The 23,947-nt window shown below is 61.0% G+C and overlaps 1 protein-coding gene across 1 annotated transcript; it reads left to right on the plus strand.

Annotated features, from left to right (window-relative positions):
* Nucleotides 1-305: 305 nt before the first annotated feature.
* Nucleotides 306-22,099, plus strand: MAP2K2 (mitogen-activated protein kinase kinase 2). Its single transcript, XM_045804366.2, has 11 exons — nt 306-695; nt 4,185-4,395; nt 9,310-9,456; nt 13,698-13,775; nt 14,438-14,489; nt 14,575-14,699; nt 15,284-15,497; nt 17,384-17,448; nt 18,807-18,868; nt 20,012-20,057; nt 21,712-22,099. Exons 1-11 carry the CDS (start codon nt 604-606, stop codon nt 21,820-21,822), a joined length of 1,203 nt encoding a protein of 400 aa, XP_045660322.1. The 5' UTR covers nt 306-603; the 3' UTR covers nt 21,823-22,099.
* Nucleotides 22,100-23,947: the final 1,848 nt, after the last annotated feature.

Raw genomic sequence — 23,947 nt, forward strand, 5'->3', positions numbered from 1 at the left:
ATTTTAATGGCTCATGTAGCCGCAGTCGGGCACCCACAAGGCTCGCAGGTGCCCGGCCTCAGCTCTGCGCACCTGCCCACTCCCATCAGCCCCTAAGAGGCCTCCCTCTGGCTCCACCTCCCCTGCGCCTCCGCCCAGAGACTCAGGCGCATGAGCAAACGAGCAATGGGGAAGCGAGAGAGTGCGCACACTCCGGGAACCGCCTCGGTAGGTCTCCGCCCCTTTCCCCACAGGAAGGCGGCCTCCTGCTGGTGCGCACGCGCCGCAGTGAGGGGCGGCGCCTCGCGGCTCCCTGCGCAGGCTCTCGCGAGAGATCGGCCCGCAATCTCGTCGCTCCCCCTCCCTGCCTTCGGCCTCCCGGGCTCCCGCTGCAGCGTCAGCCTCGGACCGGCCTCCTCTGCGGAGGCGGCGGCTCCTCGGCCTCAGCCCCGGCGCCCCTCGGCGCCCCTCGGCCCGGGTCCGCAGCGACGCCCTCACTCGTCGCCCCGGCGCCCGGCTAGGCCGCGGCCGCAGCCCCGGGCTCGCATCGGCGCCGCCCGCTCCCGGCCCGCCCCCTATGGGCCCCGGTTAGAGGTGCCGCCGCCGCCGGCCCGCGGAGCCCCGATGCTGGCCCGGAGGAAGCCGGTGCTGCCGGCGCTCACTATCAACCCCGCCATCGCCGAGGGCCCGTCCCCCACCAGCGAGGGCGCCTCCGAGTGAGTGGGCCGGGCTTGGCCGGGGTGAGGAAGGGGAGGGGGTCCCTGAGTAGTGAGGTCGGTAGGAGGGGGGGATCTGAGAGGAGAAGATGGGGTGGGAGTTCCCTGAGTGGTGAGGACGGGGGAGGCGGTCCCTAAGTGGAGAGGATGGGTTGCGGGGCTCTGAGTAACGAGATGGGGGAGGGAGGTCCCTGAATGGAGAGGATGGGGTGCGGGGCCCTGAGTAGCGACGTCGGGGCAGGGGGTCCCTCAGTGAAGAAGATGGGGCGGAAAGGCCCTGAGTGAAGATGGCCTGGTGGTCCCTGAGTGGAGAGGATGGGGTGTGGGGCTCTCAGTAGTGAGGTTGAGGGGAGGGGGACCCTGTGGAGTGGATGCGGTGCGGGGCCCTGGGTGGTGAGGCTGGGGCAGGGAGGCCCTGAGTGGAGAGGATGGGGTGTGGGACCCTGAGGACTGAGGTCAGGAGAGGGGGTGCATGTAGTGTGGTCTGGGGAGAGGGTCTCTGAGTGAAGACAATGGGGTGGGCGGTCTGGAGGAGTGAGGTGGAGTTGAGGGACGGTTCCTGCCCAGAGAGGATGGGGGGAGGAGTCTGAGTGGTAAATCAAGGCAGGGGGAGGTCCCCGAGGGAAAAGATGGAGTATGGGACCCCTGAGTAGTGAAATTGGAGGGGGGGGGGTCCCTGAGTTTGAGGTGGAGGGTGGAGGTCCTTGCATACCAAAGAATGGGGTGAAGGGATTCCTGGGAGGAGAGGAATGGGGGCAAGGGTCCCTCCAGAGGAAGGGTGGTTGAGGGCTCCCTGAAGGGTAAGATGAGCGAGGACCCCCTGAGGAGAGAAGACTAGTTGAGGGGTCTCTAAGGGGACAGGGCTAGGTGAGGCCCCTGAGTAGTGAGGTCAGCTGCAGGATCCTGGTGGGGAGGAGGAGAAGGAGCCTCTAGGGGCTGGAGCTGCAGGCACCGAAGCAGACAGGAGGACTTGGGGGGAAGGGACAGACAGGAGCATCTGGGACAGTGGGGTCTCGAGACAGGCGGAATCATATTGTGGGAGGGACACACATTTGCGAGATCAAGCGATGGTGACCCCTTGGCCAGGGAGGAAGTCCCTGTGACCTCCCCACTCCTGTTCCCCACGCTAAAGAGGAGCAGGACGTTTTCAGAGGCCCTGGCTGGGGTCTGTTTGCTGTGCTTGTGGTGTGACCCCCTGAGAACCAGGTGTGACAGGGGAGCAGCGTGTGTGGCACCTCTCAGGGGACTTGGCCCCTGTGCCCTGGGCGAGAGAGTCTGATGCCTGTGGTGCAAGTTGACATCTTTCTCTGTCTCTGAGCAGGCAGCTCAGCATGGGGACCTGTTCCTTATTTTCAAAAGTCTGCTGCTTATTCTTCTCACAGGAGAGCACCTTCTTCATTCTCTCTCCTCTCTCTTTACGTGGTTTCTGCTTTCCATCCCTTCCAGAACTCCCCCCGCAGAGAAAGCCAGCCATTGGAATTCCAGGGTTTTTTTTTTTTAATAACCACAGCTGGGTTGCTATTAAAATGTAAAGTGGATTAATCAGCTGACTCCAGAATGCATCTTTGAGATCGTAGGGCAATGCAAGACAGCTTTGCAGAGTCGGGCCTCAAAAGCCACCTCTTCAGCCCTTTAGGAAGGAAGCTTTTCATACACATTCATTCCTTTGCCTTCCCTCCTCCGTCCTCCATCCCTTCCTCATCAGGTCTTTGTTTAACCAGACATCAGGGAGCACCTAGTAGGCCCACAGCCCTGGCTCAGCATCATGCCATGATGAACAGGGCTTTGCAATGAGGAAGGACTCAGGTTTGATTCCAGGCACTGCCACTTCCTTGCATTGTGACCCAGAGACGAGTTACTTAACCTCTCTGAGCCTCTTCCCTCCTGCGTGGGCTGGGACTACAAGATACCCACCTCCCAGGAAGATGTCGAGAGTGAAAAAAAGTGGTGTTTGTAAAGCCCTGCTGTGTGCTCAGGAAGTGGCACCTAGCCCCCTGCCTGCTAGCAGCAGCTTTGCTCTACCAGCTCAGATGACTTCCCTCGTCTCCTTCCCAGCCAGTGCCCCTTCGCTCAAGCCTCTAAGCTCTAGCCTAGTTACGTTCGAATCTGAGGATTGGAAGGTTCCTGAGAGAGCTCCAGTCTCCCCCTTCATTCCCTGTTGGAATCCCCCCACCAGGTCTCCCCCAGGTTAGGGTCAACCTGGGCTTAAACGCCTTCAGAAATTGGTGGCTGGGGATCACCCGAGGTCCTTTGGAGACTTTTCTTAGCTACCTACCCTGTCTGGTCCAGTCAGCCCCTGGCCACCGCCAGCACTTGAAATGTGGCTGGTTCAAATTCAGGGGAGCTGAAAGTATAATATGCATTCCAGATTCCAAAGACTTTATGTGAAGAAAAAAGAAAATAAGTATTCAATAATTTGTTTATTCTGATTTCATATTGAAATTTAGACTTTGGTGGGTTAAGTTGAACACATTAATTTCGCCTGATAACGTTTTTTAACGTGGCTAGAAAATTTTTGCACATGTAACTTTTATACTATTTCTTCTGGACAGCACTGGGTTAGTCCTTGTGTGCACTGAGCTGATGTCTGCCCGCCTGTTCCAGGGAGCTGCTTTTGACTCCAGGATTTGGTTCAAAGTCAAAGCATTAGTGAAAATAGCTTACTGTCAAAATTCCTTGGGAAATTTCCTCAAATCGCTCAATAAAATGCAGTGTACATGATTGGGTGTTTTTTGTTTTTAGATTTAGTTATTTATTTGAGAGAGCGCACAAGAGAGCAGGGGTGAGGAGGGAGGAATGAGAGGCAGGGAGAGGGAGGGAGAGAACCCCAAGCAGACACTGCACTGAGCATGGAGCCTGACTCGGGGCTCACTCTCATGACCCCGGGGTCATAACTTGAGCCGAAATCAAGAATCAGACAGTTAACTGACTGCGCCACCCGGGCTGGTTTTTTACCGACCGGCTCCAGGGATGTTTGTGCATAGAAATGCTTAACGTTTCGAGTTATACACGAGCACGCTGGCTGAACAGCATGGCCTGGGAATGTCTGCGCTGTTTGCTTTCCGCCCCTCTTCATTTCTCCTCAAGCGCCCACGGTCATTCCTATGCATTAAAGGCGCGCATCCTGCAACTTCTGTCTTCTGCCTGCTGGTTCTTGTTCTTGGCCCTGCGACCACTCAGGACAAGTTTGCTCCTCTGTCCTGGCCTGAGCCTTCACTTGCCTGATCCGTGGCTCGGCCTCCCCCATTCCTGCGTCTCCTTCCAACGTAGTCTGGAGTCCTCGTGTCAGGAATGGGGGCCCCGTGTTCTGAGACGAGCACCACTGAACCAGAGCTGGTCCTGAGGGAGGGGGTGGCGTCTGATCCATCCCCGCGTCCTTGCAGCCACACACCCGCCACACAGCGACCTCGCCGTAAGCTTGGCCAGGCCCGATCATCTTTACGTAGCCTGCACATTCTTCACTAGCCCTTGCCCTTGGGGTCTTTGCAGAGCAAACTTGGTGGACCTCCAAAAGAAGCTAGCAGAGCTAGAACTCGACGAGCAGCAGAAGAAGCGACTGGAAGCCTTCCTCACCCAGAAGGCCAAGGTTGGGGAGCTCAAGGACGATGACTTCGAACGGATCTCGGAGCTGGGAGCCGGGAACGGCGGGGTGGTCACCAAGGTCCAGCACAGACCTTCCGGCCTCATCATGGCGAGAAAGGTGAGAGGCAGTCGGTGAGGGCAGGCGCTCCATCCCTGTGCCCTGCTGCAGCGTGCGGTGGGGCAGGTCCCCCTGGAAACGGGAGATAGGTTTGAAAGGTGCAGGCCTCTGCTTTCTGATTGGCCCCTGGGCTTGGAGCGCTTGGCACTCGCCCTGTCCTCAGGGAGAACTGGCCTCTGGTTAGGACACGGCAGTGCCCATCTGCCCTGAGCAACTCTTGCCTTCCGTCCCTGGCTTCTGCCCTCCAGGACGTAAACTCCAGTTCTCAGAAACATCCGGACTGTTCCGGGCTGGCTCCCTCACCCGGGCTCCCAGCTAAGTGGTCGAGAATCCTCCCTGCGAGATGGAGGGGTGAAGGGGAGGATCTGACCCTTTGGGGATAGTGGCTTCCAGACACAGAACCAGGGGACTTCGTGCGACACATTATTTAGCTCCTACAGGCATGTTCTCTCAGGCATAGAAAGCTGCCTCTTTCTGGAAGCCCCTGCCCCTGTAGTTCTTACGTCGTGTGCTCAGAAACCCGGCCGCCCCATGCCCGGGTGGTGTGTGCTGCCCTGACTTCCCTGGGGGTGCTGCTCTGGCTCTCGCCTGGGACCTCGCGCTGCAGCCATTTCTCCTGTTCCCAGAGCACTGCCCACCCTCCCAGACCTGGCTCTGTCCCTCACAGGCAGCCTCTCCTGAACTGGAGACCGCAGAAATCTCGGGTCTGCCATCACCCTGTGAACAGGGAATAGAAAAGCAGATGCAAGATTCTGGGGAGGGTGGGGCGGGGGGGGGGAGCTATGAACAGAGTGCTGGCCCAGGTCGGCATCGGGGACTCAGAGTGCCCCCAGGCCAGCTGAGCCGTTGCCCAGGGGGCACCGACATGCCTTGTAAGTGTGACTCTGGGAGCTGCTCTATAGCTTTGTGAAAGCCTTCGGAGCCAGATATGGGGGTGTCAACCCAGGGACCCAGATAAGTTCTGCCTGATGCGGGCTTCCAGGTTTGACACCGTCCTTCGGTTGGAGGAAACACTGCCGAGGGCAGCGGGCTGGAGGCTGCACGGGACGCTGCTGGTGTTACAGCTTTCCCGAGCCTCCGTAAGTCTTTCAAAATAAAGAGCTACAAGAAAGTGGGTCCGAGATTTGGGGGAGCAGGACGTCCAGTTTTGTTCTCCGTAGACGGTAAGCTCCCCCGTGGTGTGAGCCCTGAGCGGCTGCGCGTCCGGCACAGTATGCACCCGGAATGGAACTGTGCCCACGAGCACTTGGTGAGCGCGTTGAACAAGAAGGCCGGCCACCCGGCTGTCGTGCGGCTCCGGGCTGTGACTCCGTGATGGCCCAGGAGCTTGCGACCGGTCCCCGGGAGTCAAGGGCTCCTTTCAACCCATCTGGAATGGCAGTTCACCCGCGAGGCTGGTTTATCTTTGTTCAGTTGCGGGCACTGATGGGAAGTTGACATGGCAAAGTAGTTTTGGAGAAATCAGCTTCGATCCTCCCTGGCCCCGGTAGATTCTGAATTCCCAGGTGCTGGGTATGGATTCCGTGTTTTCCGAATACGTAAGCTCATCAGATCTCCAAGTACAGCCTGCCACAGGGCTGGGAGCTGGGGGCTGGGGTGGGGCTTCTCCGAGAGCCAGCACCCTTTGTTGCCAGCATCCCTGCGGCCCCTGCGATCGGCAGAGGATTTTCTTAGCCAGTGTGACCTGCCGGGAGAGCAGGGAGACCAGTTACGTAAGCCCCGAGTGAACTGGTCTCGATTTTTACAGTCACATGGGATGGTAAGTGTGTTCTTGACTCACACGTGGCCTTCTGACTCCTCTGCATCCTGAGAGCCGAGGAGCGAAACCTCTGCGTGGCTCGGGCCAGGGGAGCTGTACGAGGGGTTCAGCGTGTGTGTTGGGCACGTGCCTCCCTACTGCCCAGGACTCGCGGGAGAGGAGCGTGCTTGGGCCTCACGTTTGTGCGGGCCCCGAGTGTGTGCTTGCCTCTGATGGAGGCCTGTGACCTGCCACTTCGTGGTCCTAGCTGCCATCCTTCATGTGACTAGTCCGTGTCAGAGCCGGTGTTGTGTTCTGGTTTCAGTGGAGCAAAAGCTCCATTTGACACACGAGAAAACAGCCGAGGTGGGGCGGCAACTGAATTGGGATCAAACCCTCTCGGGTCTGCCCTTTGCACTTGGCCCTGACTTGATAGAAGCTGTCATCGTTTCACCTCCAGAATTTATTTCCCTCTCTTCCTAGTTGTACTCCCCAGAGCCCCCACCACCACTCCCACCATTCTGCAGTAGAAATCGCCTTAAACTCCTAGACGGGCTTGGTGTTGGGTTTGAACACCGTGCGATCCCTCTGTAACCAGCTCCTGGAGTGTGGGTGACCCCAGGGTGGTGGCATGGAGAGAGCGTGGGTTTGGGTGATCTGGGAGCCGTGTGCCCCTGGAAACAGGACTGAGCCTCTCAGAACCTGACTGCTCCTCACTGCAGGTGGGGGGGGGTTCTCCTGTCCCCGCTGCAGCCGTCCCCGGGGATGTGTGACCACGCCTGCTCAGAAACACGCCCCTTGCTTCCCGTGCCTGCGTTTTCCTCCTGTGCTCTCAGCGTTACTTGATCTGGAAGGCTCGCTCTACAGGCCCGATAGAAGGGGCCCATGAGCCCCTGCGTCCTCTCGACTGCATTTTTCCCCAAAGCTTCTGCCTTCCTATGGCCTTACTTCACATGAAAGGCCCCAACTCCCTGCTCCAGTGACCTCTGGGTTTCTGTTCAGTGCTGCCCACCTTTGCCTACCCCTTCCTCTTGCACAAAGCCTGTAGAGCTCTCCCTCCCCAGCCCGGTCACTCATCTGTGGCTCCTTCGAAGCTCTTGGTCAAAAGTGCAGCGTCCACAGCAGCCTCCCTGGTCAGCCGTGTGCACGGAGCCCTTGAGATGCGGTCAGTCCAGCTGAGGTGTGCCGTTTGTGCAAAGAAACACGATGCCAGATTTCAAGGATTCAGTATGGGACAATCTCATTAATTTACACGGATTACGTGTTGAAAGTAATGTTTTCTATACTGCATTGAGTTAAAATACGTGAAAAAAGTGTCTTCACCTGTTTCTTTGTACTTTTGTAACGTGGCAGCTAGAAGATTTAAAATTAAACACGAGCCTGACTGTATTTCTGTTGGCTGGTGCGGGCCTCCATCAGCCTGCACGGCCCGTCCGAGCGCCTCCACGAGTCCTTCCCGGGCTTCTGAGAGCAGCCTTCCATGCAGACAGCAGTGCTTCATTTTCAGACCCAGCATGTCACATGGTGCCTGTTGAGTGTCAGCTCACGGGTGTGGTCCCACCAGAGGATAGAGCATCCCCGGATTCTACTGCGGGGCGGGGGGGAGGACTGGGGGAGTGCAGGGCCTGGAACCCATGGCCGGAGCTTGCCTTTGCAGGTGGAGGCGTGAAGCTTTGCTGGGAGTGGCGAGAAGCCCTGGGCACCATTCCACTAGGACCTTCCACAGTTCTCAAGGTGGCCAGGGTCTTTGGGGAGCGGGTGTTGCTCCCCACACATACTGTGTGCCTCCCCAAACTTGGCGCACGCCTCTTCGTGCCTTGGTGCCCCCGCCTGGAACACTCAGCCCCACCACGTCCATCTGGCCAACTCCCACTTGTCCTTCCAGGCGCGTGTCCCCTCTGAGCAAGTCTTTGCCCCTCCCTCTCCCCATCACAGGGTTCCAATGAAATGCAGGATCTGTGGCGACTGGTTCGGACACCCTTGATCTGACAGGCGGGTGGAAATCACCTTTTTCTTGTCCTATCGCAATGGTCGGAGCAGCTGAGATTCTAAGTGGCCAGGATGTGGAGCCCCGGCCTCACCTCTTTCCTGCTGGGCATTGCTCTTGGCGCTTGGTCAGCTGTGTCCTGCATCTCTCCAGACACTCCTCTGGTTTTTTCCTGTTTGTACATTGTGACCCCCCCTACCCCTCTGCTGACTTGAACTCAGGTGGAAGGGGAGCTAAGAGCCACCTTGGGTGGCGGCCTGAGGCTCCCTCTGTGTCGTCAACAGCCTGGAGGGGGAAGGGCTCCAGAAGCAGACTCCCGGCTGAGAGGGGCTGAGGTCAGTGGCGTCCCAGGTCTGGGTCCTAGGAAAGGCGGTACTTTGTACAGTTGGGTGGAAGAGAATTCCTGTTAATGGAGCTCCCCGGTTATCAAGTGAAAATGTTTGCTCCATTGAGGTTTGTTTTAAAACAGCGTTATTGGGATTTGGGGTACTTGCTGTACCATTTACTGCTTTGTGTATATATGTGTATATATATATATATATATATATATATATTTTTTTTTTTTTTTGGCCCCACCTCCCGCCCCCGCTTACCCTTTTAAACATACATCATTCGGTGTTTGGTGCACTCACGCAGCTCTGCAGCTATCACCACTGTCTATTTTAGAACCTTCCATCTCCCCAGAAAGCATCCCTGTCCCCATCAGCCGTCACTCCCCATCCCCCTCCCAGCCCCCGGCCCCCATGAGCTCCCTTCCTGTCCATGGATGAGCCTGTTCCAGACATGTCACACACGTGGACTTCCACGCCGCGGGGCCTTCTATGTCTGGTTCCCTCCCTGAGCGTCGTGGGGTCTGTCCCCGGGGCAGCGCGTGTGGGCACCTCGCTCCTGTTCCTGGCCGAGTAGCGTGCCTGTGGGGGGGTGTGGGTGGGTGTGGATGCGTGCTTATCTGTTCACCTGTGGGCGGACGCTGGGGTGGCTTCCACGCTTCGGCAGTTGGGAGTCCTGCTGCATGAACACAGGTGTGCCAGCTTGTGTGTAGACTGTTTTGTTCTCTAGATAAATGCGTCAGAGTGGATTGCACGGTTTTGAGTGCTGCTGTGAGCATATCAAGGGCGGGGGACCAAAGCCCCCTCCTTCTGGGCCCCTCAGAGGCCTGGTTGTGAGCCCCCTTCCCTTTCCCCCGCAGCTGATCCACCTGGAAATCAAGCCGGCCATCCGGAACCAGATCATCCGCGAGCTGCAGGTGCTGCACGAGTGTAACTCGCCGTACATCGTGGGCTTCTACGGGGCCTTCTACAGCGACGGCGAGATCAGCATCTGCATGGAGCACATGGTGAGCGCGCGCCACCCGCCGCCCCAGCCGCGTCCTCAGACGCAAAGCGCACTTGTTTCCAAGGGCTCCTTCTGGAGATGCTCCGTGCCGTGCAGGCATGTGCGCATGGATCCCTTGGTTCTCTAAGCACGAGACTCCCCCCCTTCTGGCCTGGCCTCTCCCTGCACACTTGGGGAAAGCCGCTCCCCGCTGGCACGCAGGGAGCCGGCGTCGTTTTCCCCACTGTCCATGCTCGGGCCGCGGTGTGTGCCTGTAAGGTCATTTATCAAATACTGTCTTGGTGGCGGACACAGGTTGTTTCCGACCTGTCTGGAGCGACAGCACAGGAATGTCCTCGGGTGAGAGGGGGGCTAAGGTCCCGAAGGTGGAATTGCTGCGCCCGAGGTCCCGTGTGGTTAAAGCCTGGCTGGCTGGCTCCAAGCGCCCTCTGCGGAGAGAGCCGTGATCTGGGCGCTCTGTGGAAGGCGAGACCCGGCTTGGCAGCCCAGCTCGGGTCTGTGGAGAGCTCCAGGATGGAATATGGGAGCCGATCTGGTTTCAGACCACCATGGTTGGTTCCGATGAGCCCCCTTGTTAAGAAACTCTGGTCTCGAACCTCAGAAATGGGTGGGATCGGGGGTAACGAAAGCAGAAGTGGTCAGAGCTGAGGCCCTGGGAGGAAATGCTGCCCACCCCTTGCCGAGCCTGATTCGTCAGGTATGGGGCTGCCTGCCGCCCCGCTGTCCAGGCTCAGGCCTTTTGGGGCCCTTGCAAAACCAGGATGCGGTGGCCTTAGGCCCGGCGGCTTCGGTTACGCCTCACAGGCTGGCGCTGTCCCCTCTGACGGTTTTGTAACGGAGGCAGGAAGTGAGTTTGAGCAAGCGCCCGTGAGGAATGCATCGTCGCTGCGTGCGGTGACCGAGCTCAGAGAAGGTGCTCCCGCCCTCCCGTTCTGCCCCTCCCTGGCCCCCAACCCCGGCCCCGCTGCGCTTCGCCACCAGCCCGGCAGTCCCTGCCGACGAGCACCTAGGGTGAGAAAGGACAGGGAGTCACTTTGCGATCCAAGGCGAGCCTTCCGCCTCCCTTCCCTGTTCTCCCTGAAGGCAGTGGGAGTTCAGAGGTGCCTCTTGGCCTCGTAGAGGAGGGGGAGCGCCACAGCCTGGCCCTCCTCCTGCTTCTGTTCTCGGGGGCCATGAAGCAGAGGGTTCCTGCGTGAGGCGTCTGCCTCCCAGCAGCACGAGGAGCGAGGCACAGTGATGCAGGGGGAGGTGCCGGCGATCCCAGTGGTTTATTGTACTCATCCTCTGCAGATTCCCAGTTGGGTTTTTTGGTGCGCTTCTGCGCCGGGTGTAGGAGGGCAGCGGAGCGAGCAAATAGCGCACTGGGGAAGGACCCACGCTCAAAGCGCTCCTCGTGCGCCGGGCTCCGGTGCCTCAAGTTAGCCCTGAGCTTGCAGGAGGGGGCGCTGCGGGCAAGGAAGGGGTGAGGAGAACAAAATGATGTAAAATACTAGAGGGGGGAGGTGGCCCCTGCCCCACCGCCCTCCATGGTGTCTACATGTCACACAATCCGCTCCGGAGCCACACCACACGCCCAGGGCATTTCCGGGCATACGGGACATTTCTGCGACTTCCATTCGCGTGCCATATTGGGGGACAGCCTGGAGTCAGGTGTGCACCCCACCGCTCACCTCCTAACGGAGTGACTTGGAACCATGTTCTCCCCCGTCCGCCTGTAGAGCTGAGAGGTGCCAGTTCCTGCCTCCTGGGGCCAGGGTAGCGGTGGGGGGAGCCAGTCTTCCAGAGGCGTCTGGAGCAGGGCGCAGGGGGTGAGACTTCATCTTTACGCAGGTTTGGGTATGACTCGGCTCTTGTTTCCGACTGGTCTATTCCAGCCCGGGCTTGCGAGCAAAGACCCCAAGTTGGTGACGAGCAGCCCAGACTCAGCACAGAAGGGTGAACTCAGCGGGCCAGCACATGCTGGCGTCCGGGGCTGAGAGACGCGGCCGGGGTTTCCCTGGGGCCTGGGGCTGTCACCGGGGCAACTCCAGGCATGGACCCTGCAGACAGTGGGTATCTTGGGGGGCAGCTTGCGGACTGTTCAGAGGCACCTGTCGGTATTTCTTGGGATCTGGTCACATCTGAAGCACGTGCTTCCTTTTTCTGTAATAGTGAAAAATCACACATCCGCTGGTGAGGGAGAGGTAGAGAGTGATACCGGGCCACTTGGCGGTCGAGAAACGAGATGGTGTGTGTGTGCCGAGGGAGAAGATCCCCGAGGAGAAAATAGGCAAGATGTGAGCCCACTTAGATAGGTGTTTAAACCGTGTATTTCCCAGTGCCTCTGGATGCATATGAAATACACAGAAGCATCTGGAAGTCCCACTTCAGGGAAGGCAAGTGGAAGTTTTGGGAGATAAGAGTGTTACTTATCTACAGTTTTTCTTGTTTTGAAAGAGCGCGTGAGCAGGGGAAGGGGCAGAGGGAATTGTAAGCAGAGCCTGATGGGGGGCTTGACCTCACGACCCTGAGATCGTGACCCAAGCCAAAACCAAGTCAGACACTTCACTGATTAGCCACCCAGGCGCCCCTACGTTGAGCTTTTTATAAAACGGTATCTATGTACCACTTACTTAAGGAAAGTATAATTTCCCGACTACTGGAGCACACACAGAATGAAAGCGTGTGACACCGCACGGGGTGTGAGATTTGGGGTCAGAGGGACCCAGTTTGCTATCTCCACCACTTCCTGTCAATGCGACTTGAGCAACTTACGCTCTTCTTAGTGTGGACCAGGGGGTCTCATCAAGAGGTGATCCTGCCCCAGAGGACACTGGGCCATGTCTGGGGACATCTGTTGTCGGCACGAGCGGTGGGGTGGGGCAGAGCCAGCCAGAGAGAGAACAGAGCTGTGTGCTCACCGAGGCGTTTGAGCTGGCTGGCGAGGTCCCCGAGCAGGGCCTGGCCTGCCGCGGACTCTCTGTGGATGCTCCCCCCGGACGTCCTCATTTATGAACCTGTCATGGCTCCGTAAGAGTTCAGAATGAAAGGAGCTGTGTTGGGAAGCAGGGTTATAGTTTAAAAAGAATTTTTTGTATTCTTTTAAGGTGAGGTGATACCGGGGAGAAGCGAGAATAGAAGGCATTCCCCATGGTCCTGCAGGCGGACCGGGCTAAGCCACAAGCGCTGCTCCCAGCCAGTGCCGCCGCCGGTTTCTCCTGGGGCACAGCCACCATCTGTGCACGTCCCGCACCCTCGGTCTGGAGCTAGCCCAGAGTCATGTCGTACAAGCTTCCAGTGCATTGGGTTTTCTAGAACTCCCCACCCACGGCCTTTCTAACTGAGCAAGGCTGGGGCAGAAGTGCTGAGACAGGAGGCCCTGGCATCCCTGGGACTGCAGGCTCACCCCCCACCCCCACCCCCTCTGCTCTGGTGGCCAAAACCGTGGGGCTGTAGGTGGCCTGGAGCAGCATGGGAAAGAAAGCGCCTGCTCCGAGGTTCAGTGTGTCCACCTAGCGTCCCGGGGGACCCGGCGGGGACCCCGGCCTGGGTTTGGTCTCCAGGTTTGCTGTCCGGTAACCTGTGGGTTTGAGGCCAGGCCTGGGGTGGGGAGCTGACTGGGAGGACCTGTGTCCCATCCTGTGCAGGACATACCTGTGCATGGCAGTGAGCACAGGACAAGACCCAGGGGCCGGGGACAGGGGAGCAGTGGGCAGCAGCGGCTCAGCCTGCTTTCTCCTGCCCTGGCGCCTCACCTCTGGGCTCCCCGTCCCCTGGTGTGGCAGGGCTGCCGCAGGCCGGGAGGAATAGAACCCAGGCCCCAGAAGCCCGCGGTCGAGCTCCGACGCCTTCGCGGTTGCTCTGGTTGCAAGCCCAGCGGCTCCGCTCCGCCCGCTGCTGCCGTGGCAACCCCGGGGAAGGGGCGGCTGAGTCACGGGCCTGGGTTCCCGGAAGGCCGGGCCGGGCTGCTGAGGGAGCGTGCTGGCACCCTCATTGCTTCCTTACTGGATGGGCTTTCCTGAGGCCCCAGAGGTGGCAGGGCCGGAGGGAGGCCCTGCTCAGGGCCAGCGGGTTGCATTTGGCTGTGGTCTTGCCTCTGTTTCCTGGGAAGGAAATTGAGCTCCAGCTCGCCGGGAACCAGGAAATGTTTCGCTTTTATACCTGCTGCTCCGGTGTCCCTTCGGGAACCCTCCCCTGCCCTGCAAGCCCCGCCCGGCCGACTGCTCAGCTCCGCTTGCTTTTTCTCTTCTGTGCTGACCCTAGGACGGCGGCTCTCTGGACCAGGTGTTGAAAGAAGCCAAGAGAATTCCCGAGGAGATCCTGGGGAAGGTCAGCATTGCGGTAAGTGGCTCTGGCCCCCTTAGGCCACGCAGCACTGGGGTGCGTGCACGCGCTTCTGGCCCTGTGCTCTGCCTGGGTTCATTCTTACCCCGCCCCCTTCCACGTGGCCAGAGTTGGAGCAGCCCCTGGAAGCCAGCTAGTGCAGCCCACGCCCATCTCTGCCAGCTGCGGGCCTGGCAAGTGGCATCTCGTGGCGCATAAAACGGGAGTGATGCTTCCCTGCCCCATACAGATGTCAGGGGTGCATGGGGCCCGAGTGGCTGGGTCTCAGCCGCGCGGGATCCACAGTGCCGTCATCCCTTGCTGAAACAGCAGGGCCTCAGTGTAAACCCAGCACAGAAGCACTCACCAGAGAATGCCCATTGGGCCTGGGTGACCTTCAGGGCAGGGCAGCCGGGCTGTCCACTCCCAGCCTTACCGCTGGGCTGCAGACCTGGCCCAGTCCCTGCTGAGCACCTGGTGGCAGGTGGGCAGTGGGCGGTGGGTGAGGGTGGTTGAGCCGGGCATCTGCCTGCTGGCCCGGGACGGTATGGCCGTCCCTGCCGCTCTTCTCACTTGCCCCCACCCCTCATTGTGGGCTCCCCGAACTCGTCCCAGACTAGCGGCCCCTTGGGTCTGCCCACGGCGCTGCCCTGCTGACCCGTCCCCCGGGCTCCCCACAGGTTCTCCGGGGTTTGGCGTATCTCCGGGAAAAGCACCAGATCATGCACCGAGGTGAGCCGGATGGGGGCGCCCGGGGGCCAGGTGGGGCTGGCGGGAGGGCCAGGCCCCCCTCACCTGCCGCTGGCTCTGCCCTCAGACGTGAAACCTTCCAACATCCTCGTCAACTCCCGAGGGGAGATTAAGCTGTGCGATTTTGGGGTGAGCGGACAGCTCATTGACTCCATGGCCAACTCCTTCGTGGGGACCCGGTCCTACATGTCTGTAAGTCCTCGGGGCGCGAGGGCGCCTGTTCCCTCCCCTGCCCCGCCAGCTCTTCCCTGTTTCCCAGAAGCTTTTCCGAAGCCTGCGGCTCTCCGGAGTACACGTTGTGTTTCTGCTCAGTTCCTTTCCGTCCAGATTCTCGCTTCAGCTGTCGGCTCGCTCAGGGTGTTCTCTGGAAATGCGTGCCTGCTGGCTTCCCGCTAGCAGGAAGAGACTAGTCCAGGAGAGCAGTCAAGGAACCACCCCCCACGTATCTTAGGGAACGTCTGGGTGATCTCAGGAGCAGACTCTCAGAAGCTAGTCTTGGGATTGTCGTGGAAAAGGAGGCACCCCACTGCCTTTCCCGGGGCCGGTCATCCTTTTCCAAAACGGCCCATGGTTTGGATGTTGAGTGCTGTTGTCAGCGCTGGCTGGGAGCTTCGCAGACCCACGGCAGGCGCAGGGTGGAGATGGAGTTGCTTTCTTTCCGTTGCTGGGTGTCTGGAGGGCGGCCCGGGCCCGGATGGGGCTGCAGGGGGAACCCCACGAGTGCTCCTAGGCCCCAGCATCCATCTGGGCGTCTCTCTGCTCTTTCTCGCCGACAGCCAGAGCGGTTGCAGGGCACTCACTACTCTGTGCAGTCGGACATCTGGAGCATGGGCCTGTCCCTGGTGGAGCTGTCCATCGGAAGGTACCCCATCCCCCCGCCGGACGCCAAGGAGCTAGAGGCCATATTTGGCCGGCCCGTGGTGGACGGGGTAGAAGGAGAGCCTCACAGCATCTCACCACGGCCGAGACCCCCTGGACGCCCCATTAGCGGTACGGGCTGACTCTGGAACTTTGGCCTCGGACAGGCCGCGATCTGCACGCAGGGAGTGCCGTGCCCAGTGGGGGGAGTGGCAGCTGCCTCCCCTCTGGCCCCTCTCAGCACCACCTGTCCCCCCGGGTCATGCTAACTGCGCTCAGCAGGCCACAGATGGCCCTGAGGCTTCTGGGGACAGCTCCCAAGGCCGCTGCCGTCCAGGGCAGCTGCGTGTGTTGTGGCCAGCTGGGGGAGGGCCGGGGGTTGTTCTGGAAGTGAACTTCTCAGCCAAGCCGCTGGTTGGGTGGGTTTTCCGGCATTTCATCACAGAAATGTTTAAATGGAGAGAAAGGCCCACCAGGATTGCCCAGCGAGCCACCTGTATGCCCACCGCCTAGACTCGGCAGCGAGTGTTCTGCTGTGTTTGGGCCAGGCCTTTCAGAAACTGAAAGTAACGACTCAGAACGTCCTTGGGTGGCCTGTCAGACTCAGTCCTGACACACGGTGTGGGAGGGGACAAGAGGCTGGGGGGCTCTGGGGAACAGCTGGGCTCTCGGAGCACTCTCGGGCTGGCAGCGGTCCCCTGGGAGGTGGGGGGCTTCCCAGTGCCAGAGGGGTTCAGGCTGACCCTTTGACCATTCTGGAGGTGGCGAGGGGGAAGGGTTACGGCGGACGCAGTGTAATTAGGAAGCAGCGCTTAGGACTCTGATTTCTATTTTTTAAGTCAAGTGACAGGAAGGGAGTTAAGTGAGTCTGAAGGAGCTTGCGTGGAGTGCGGTTGGGCTACGCTGGGCTGATACCAGCTTTACTGAGATAGACGTCACGCTCCACGGGACTCACTGGTTGAAGGCGTACAATTCAGTGGAATTTTGTATCTTCACAAGGTTGTGCCAGCATAACCACCGTCTAGTTCCAGAACAGTCTATCACCCCAAAAAGAAGCCCCATCCCCTCCCCCTGTCCCCGGCCCCCACGAGCCCCCTTTCCCGTCCATGGAGGAGCCTGCTCTGGACGTGTCACACACGTGGACTCCCACGCCGTGGGGCCTTCTGTGTCTGGTTCCCTCCCTGAGCGTCATGGGCTCAGGGTCCGTTCCGGGGCAGCGCGTGTCGGCGCTTCGCTCCTTTACACAGCCACGTATCCCCATGTGTGGTGGACCGTGTTGTGTGTCTTCACTGCTGGTGGACACGGGCTGTCAAACAGCGGCTTTCACAGTATTTTCAAGCCCAGCTCCTCCTCCTTTCCTGGTGCCAGACCCACGTCGCGGGGTGTCTTGACTTCTCCGAGGGGAGCACCTCCTGCCCCATCTGTGTCCTCGGGCCCTGGCCCTCCCAGCACCAGCTCCCAGGTGGCATCGCGGGCGTTCAGCTGCGGCCCCGTCCCAGCAGGGAGGAGCGGCGGGCCACGCCAGGCCACCTTGGCCTGCCAGCACCTCCCCCAGCCCCGGCCCGCGTGCCCGTTTCAGGACGGGACAGAAGGCGAAAGTCCAGCTGCCAAACCCGGCCCCAGCCAGCTGGGTCGAAGACAGGGGTCAGCTACCCCCAGCCACTCGTCCGTTCTGGGCAGCATTTGGGGCCTGATGCTGCCTTCGCCCGCGGCTCCGTGCAAGGTCACGCTGCCGTCCTTGCCGTTGGTCAGCGCCACCCCCCATGCCCTGCCTGTGTGCCTGGAAGCAGCACCGGGCCAAATGTGTGACTTCTCAGAAAAATGCTCCTGTTCGTTTTGGCTTTTGCTTTGTTTTGTGTTGTTAATTCACCGGAGGCTCAGAGAGAAGCTGCTTTCCCAAGAAGCAAGCTCAGTGGCGAGGAGCCCGCCAGGGTGCCTCCCCTGGTTTAGGCCAGTGTCAGGGGAAGGGTACTCGGCTGATGCCCGCCTCACCCCTGTTTCTGTCTCTGCCCTGGCAGGTCACGGGACGGACAGCCGGCCGGCCATGGCCATCTTCGAGCTGCTGGACTATATCGTGAACGAGGTGTGCACCTGAGGCCCCTCTGGCCCATCTTCATGTGGGCGGATTAAGCCGTTGGACTCGGAATTCGTGACCCAAATGAAGGGAATTCCACACGTAGACCAGATTCTGCTGGGGAGGGGTGGGGGGCGGGGCAGGCCGTCTCTGCTGCGGTTGGTGAGCAGGGGTAGAAGCGTGTGGCCTTCCTGCCATACCGCGCAAGTCCACCACTTCCCAAGAGGAGTTGACGCGCCCGTATGTTCATGTTGGGGGGGGGGGTAAAGACAAACCCCGGATTCCTGCCGCAGCCCCCCCACCAAGGCTGTAGCCAAGTGCCCAGGCCCTGGAGCCAGCCCCCTGCCTCCCCGGAGCTGCCCCCCTGTAGCTCTGTGTGCCACTTGGGGTCCGTGCGCGTGCAGTCGTGAGTGATCCGCTTCCTGAGGGCAAGTTCAGGGAGGGAGGCACAGAGGGCCCGGCCCTCCCGACCTTCCTCACCACGGTGAGCGCAGGTAGTGGGGCTGTTCCGTCGTGAAGGTGGAAGGATGGGGACAGCCTCCTCGGGTCTGCAGCTGGGAAGGGGCAGAGTGGGACCTGCCCCAAAGCCCCACTCCCTGTCCCACTGAGTCACCCTTCCTGGGCCTTCTGTGGGCCCAGGTGTGCTTTCCGGGGCGCTTCAGAGTCAGGACAGAGAAATGGGGCGGCCGGGTGGCCTCTGGCACTGGCTTGGTTTAGGGTTGAACGTTGGGGTGAGCAGCTCGGAGTAGGGCTAGTGATGACAGAACAGGACGGGCTGGCTTTGGTGACAGCTTGCCCCGCACCTGGCAGCCACACCTGGACACAGCAAGCAGGTCCTCCCAGGCAGCTGCCGGCACCTGCCATCCCTGCGTGGAGGAAGGCCCGTGGGTTTCACCGGGCAGTCTGCCCACTGCCTTCCCTACAGGGCCTGACCCTGCACACAGCTGTCCCCACCCGGGCACATATGTATGGGGCCAGGCTCCTTGGGCTTCTGGAACCTGTTGCCCCACCCCTCCCCTCCTCTCAGTGGTCTAGACCCCCTGCTGGAGATGGGTGGGCCCTGTTCTCCTTCCCCTCGAACCAGCTGTGATCCTGAAACCAGAGCTTTCCAAAGAGAACCCCAGAAGAGCCTGACCAAGTTGGCAGGGCAGTCGGCAGGGCCAGTAGGGAAGCTGCCAGAAGGTGAGGGTCGGGGGCGCTCCCCCTTTGGCAAAGCGAAGGGACTGGGGTCAGGAGAGGTGCCTTCTGAGTGCCCCCAAAAAGTTCTATGCTGTCCTCACGGGTTCAGGGCCGGGAAGCACCTTCTCCCTGTGATTCCGGAACCATCCTTGAGCATTTGACCCCCACCTCTCTGCTCTCTCCCACAGCCACCTCCCAAGCTGCCCAGTGGCGTCTTCACCCAGGACTTCCAGGAGTTTGTAAATAAATGGTAAGGTGCCACCGCCTCCAGCATGGTCTCGGGGCGGGCCGGGGCGTGGTGCCAGGCCGTCAGGAGGCCCTGCCTGCCTCCTGGGACAGCTGCCCACACCCTGGCTGCCGACCCAGATGCACACTTCCTTCCTGGTCCTGGGCTGGGCCCCTCTGTCGGGATTAACGGCGGGACTACCCGTGGGGGCGGCATCTGGGGGGCACCTGGAGCTCACCTGAGAACCCAGATAGGTTCCCTTTCCAAAGCTGCTGAGTCGTGTCCAGCTGCTGTCCCCATCCTGTCCCCAAAGCCCAGAACACACCAGGATTTCAGGCTCTTTGGAAGTGACGCCATTCCCGCCTTGCCTTCCACCAGCAGGCATCCCAGTTTCCTAATCCCTCAAGCCCTGTAACCCACCAGCTTCCAAATAAGTCTTCCAAGTCAGGTTCTAGCAAGAGGCCAGCTGTTCTCGATGCGTCAGCATGGGCCTGAGGGGAGCGGGCTCTGGAGCAGGAAGGGGGCCCAGCCCCCCCCCCCCCGCCCCGTCACCTTGAGGGCAGTCTTGCACAGCAGGCCGGGTGGAGTCTGCCAGCCTCACCGCTGCCTGGGGGCTGCATCGCACACGGCAGCAAACCTGCTCCTGGTGGTGAAGGCACCCCTGGCCCTTTGCACGACCACTGGGCAGCACGCTGTCGCACGCATCCAGGGATCTGTGTAAATGTTTTTCTGCCCCTCGAGTTTTCTTTCGGTTCTGAACAGCCACCATTTGGCCTCAGGCTGGTTTGAGCAACTGTGTTTAGGGGCAGTTCTGCTTTCTTGAAGGAAAAAGTTCCATTTTGACATTCAGACTCCCAAATTAGGGGGATTGATCAGCAGTGTGGCTGTGGTTGCTGCCAGGCCTCAGACTGAGCAGCGGCCAGGGGGTCCCCACAGCCTTTCCCCTGCTCTCTTGTCCTGGTTTCAGACCCTTGCCCTTTCCTCCCCAGGGGTCCTGCCCCTACTCCCAAGGGATAGCAGAGCGGATTCTGTTCCTTGCTGTGTTCAGGCTTCAGATAGGCCAGGCACGGGGACAGGGCTCACCTATCACGGCTCAAAATGCAAGTTCCCTTGGCCACTGGCTAACTGCCCTGCCTTGTCTCTTCCATCCTCTGTCTTCCTCTCCAGCCTAATAAAGAACCCAGCAGAGCGAGCGGATCTGAAGATGCTCATGGTAAGTGATCCTGGGGGCACTGGCTCACCTCGGGGAGAGGGTAGACCCCAGCCCTCAAGCCAGCTCTGCTGTCCTGGGCCCCATGTCATGCTGGAGAGCCCCTGTCGTCTCCTGGCTCCATTAGTGGGAAGGGTCTAGAGCAGCCATGGCACCCTTGGCTCCTGGAGGCATGGAGTGGCCCAGCCGTGCCTGTGGTCGGGGGGTTACTAGGAGTGGTGGGGCCCCACAGGCCGGGGAGATCTGGGCTTGCCAGCCTCCCTGTAAGTCCATGCTGTCTGATGTCCTTGAGAGCCAAGGTGGGCGTCAAAACTCCCCTTCCCCTGACAGGGTGGGGACAGGGCTGCAGGGCCACTGACATGTGGCCTGGGAGCCTGGCCCATTCAACCCCCTCCGCCGCCAGCTCTCGTACCCCACACCCCTGCCATGCCTGTGGCAGCCCCCCCTTCCCTCGCCTCCACGACAGGAGACCGTGCCAGTCACGGGTGCCGGTCCTCCGTCTCGCGCGTGCAGGCAGCAGAACGCAAGCCTCTGTTCAGTGTCAGAACGCAGCCTTTCCAGTAAGGGAACCTTGGCCTCCCTGCCTCCTCCAAAGAGCCTCCACCTCACGCACTTTGCAAGGGACAGTCCTGCTCCCCAGGGGCACGTCCCGTGCCCCACTCGGCTGGCTGGTCCCCATCCTGGGTCTCTGCTTCGGCGCCTCCTCTAGCCCTGCCTCCTCTGTTAGTTTCGGTGACAGCCAGCGTCTCCTGGTCGCGGGCGCCACCGAGAGCACCACGTGGGAAGGGTCTGCGTGCCCTCGTTCTTCCAGAGTCTTTGTTGTGTCCGTCGTACAGAGTGTTCCAGTCACGTGTTAGAGGCACATGTGATGTCACCGATGCGTGTTGATTATAAGATGTACAAATCCGTGATCTAGACAAGCTCCTTGATCTTGAGGTCCCCGTGCGGCCCCCAGGTCTCTCTGCCCCCCTTACACCGCTTTCTGTGGGGCCGACTTAAAACCGGCCCTCCTGCTGCCCCAGACCGTGGGAGTCCAGCCCTGCACCCGGTCGCCCCCAAGCTCCTGCTGACCATTGGGAAGGCGAGGCTGGCCTCTCCCGCCCCCTCTGGGCGTCTCGTGGGGGACCGGACCTCCTCCCGCGCACCCCGAGTCCCCAGGACCGCCCCTCCCCCGCACACCCTGCAGGGACACCCGCGCGCCCCCCCCCCCCCCCAGCCTTCAGGCAGGAACCTGTTGTGCCGAGCCGAGCCATCCGTGCGGGAAGCGCCGGGCCACATGCGGCGCTCCACATGCGGCGCTCTCGGGTGCACGAGCCAGCGCACCCCGGGAGCCCTGCGTCAGGGGCGCCGCACCAGACAGGACATGTCAGGAACTTTCTGTCGCAGTGGCTCCCGTCGCAGATCCGATGTTCTTACCCAGGGGCGGCTCTGTCCCCAGGGGACACAGGGCGGTGTCTGGAAACCTTTGTGGGCTTCACGACAGGGGTGCTCTGGGCGTCGAGGGGGTGGGGGCCGGGGACACCGTTCAGCCCCCCAGAGCGTGGCGGGCCCCACGGCGGTGGTGCTGGCTGGTGACCTGCGCCTGAGGAGCGTGGCGTCACCGCCCTGGCCGGCTCCGGTCGGCTGTGCTTCCTGACCCGCTCCCCTCCCCTTGCAGAGCCACACCTTCATCAAGCGGTCCGAGGTGGAAGAAGTGGATTTTGCCGGCTGGTTGTGTAAAACGCTGCGGCTGAACCAGCCCAGCACGCCCACGCGCGCCGCCGTGTGATGGGGTCCTGCGGGTGACCTGCCCGCCGTTCCACCCGCGCCCCGCCCCTCCCGCCCAGGACAGGCCAGCGCCGCCTCTCCCCGGCCCGCCTCTCCCTCCGCCTTCCGCGGAGCCGCCCGCATACCCCGCGGTGGACACTGAGCCTCGCTACTGCCTGTCCCAGCTGGTGTGGCCTCCGGTCCCCAGGGAGGGTGACGCTGCTCGTGGGGTCTTCTCAGACCTGCTTCTTAGGTTTAACACAAAACAGGGAAAGAAAAAGCAAACTGTGCCCATTGTACTTCTTGTTCCGTTTGTTCTTGGGCGGGGGGTGGGGGGGTGGTCAGCTCTGGCTCAGCCCCAGGGCGGGAGAGCTCCCCTGGAGGGCAGCCCCAGCCGTGAGCCCACTGCCCTCCTGGGGGCAGAGCAGCGGGGTGGGGGAGGCACAGGAACTGGCTTCGCTGTTTCCAAGGACGCAGTCTCAGGGGGACCTCTAGACCTTGACGTCTTTCACCAAAAGAAAGGAAGGTGCCACCACCCTGCTCTCCTAGGTCGTCCCCTCGCCCGATGCCCACCCCTGGAGGTGGAGCGCCCATTGGCGGCCATGGGGTCCACTCCCTTCCCCCCTCTTGTCATGCCGCTGACCTGCCCCCAGGAGGGACCCGCTCGTGCCCTCCTGTGCTGCAGGGACAGACGCTTCGGACTCTTGGTGGCAGTTGCTGAGCTGACACTTGGCAGAAGGGAAGTGGTGGGCTTCCAAGCTGTCGGTATGGTCAAGAAGCCCCGCAGACCCAGCAGACAAGCCCGCGCTGCCCCCACGCCTGCAGGCCGGCAGACGCGGGCAGGTGGCGCTTCGTGTCACCTCCGCTCGCCCAGAGAACCAGAAGTGACCCCAGGGCACGTCCCTCAGGCCCTCCGGCAGGTCAGCCGCACCTGCTGGGAAAGGAAACACTGAGGGTGAGGTGGTCCCAGTGCCCGTGTCCCTCAGGGCGCACCCGGGACCCAGGGCCACAGCGCGGGGCCGCTTCTCAGCCCCCCCCCCGTCTCTGCAGATGGCGGGGCTATGAGCCGCCCGCCCCCACCCCCGGCGCCGCGGCGGGTCGCAGGGCCTGGATGCTCTGCGGGGACGGGCCGGCAGCCAGCCCTGCGTCTGGAGGCCGCCCTTCCAGTCTCCTGTGCTCTTTCCTGTGGACGCCAAAGAGGAGACGAGTTACTGGGTCCTTCCCCCAGCTTCCCAGGTTTCTGCCACTTCCTAGTCCCCAGACTCTCACCTGGTTGAGAAGAGAATAAAGAAGATACCCCGAAGTGCGCCGCTGTCGCTCTGTGGGGCTGGGAAGGTGGGTCAGCATCTGGGCAGCGGGGCCCAGCGCTGGCCACCATGATGGGCCGCGTCTTGGGGCCTGTCCCGCACACCCCGCGGCTGCCGAGCCTCTGGTAACAGGCTGCCATTTTCAAGGAGTAAGAGACCACGGTGACTGGGTCCTGAGGGCTCGGGGAGGGTTTGGAATCAGTGGGGTAAGGCCTCCAGGGTCGGTGAGCAGCTGGGGGAGGTCGATTCCAAAGCGGGACGTCTCCGGGCTCAGGACCCCAGAAAGGTCTGGGTGCCGCCGCAAGGCCTCCACTCCGCGGTGCCCCAGGGCCGGACCACAGAGAAGCGGACTCTTTCTCTTCCCATCTGCTCCAGACCAGGCTCCTGGGAAGCCAGGAGCTCGCCAGAGCCTCGGGGACCTAGGCCAGCACCTCCGGGTGTCTCCTCCCCACTGGGGTCCCCAGCACACACCTGGCTCTCCCGCCGGTCGCCAGCAGACAGACCTGCTGACGGGGGCTCTGTTGCGAGGGGGCAGGCTCCTCATGAGTCACGTAGGAGCTCTTGGTTTTGGGGTCTCCTGACAGGGGGGCCGGCGCAGAAGGCCTTTAGGGGAGGCAGCGTTTTGTGCAGCCGTGTTGCGGTTTCTTGGGTCCTCGTGAAGATCCCAACACTGCCAAGTTCAGGAGCCTGACCGAAGACCCCGCCTGCGTGTTCGGGGGCCCCTGCGGACACAACACCTGTGACCCTGGCCACCCCCTCTTTTTGACCTCTCTGTCCCGTCAGTCAGGAAAGCTGCCAGAGCTCTGGGGTCTTGTGCGTTGGTTGAGTCCTTCGTTTGTC

This window comes from Ursus americanus, chromosome 14 (assembly GCF_024610735.1).
Source record: "Ursus americanus isolate L20-20 chromosome 14, mUrsAme1.1.p, whole genome shotgun sequence".
NCBI lineage: Eukaryota > Metazoa > Chordata > Mammalia > Carnivora > Ursidae > Ursus > Ursus americanus.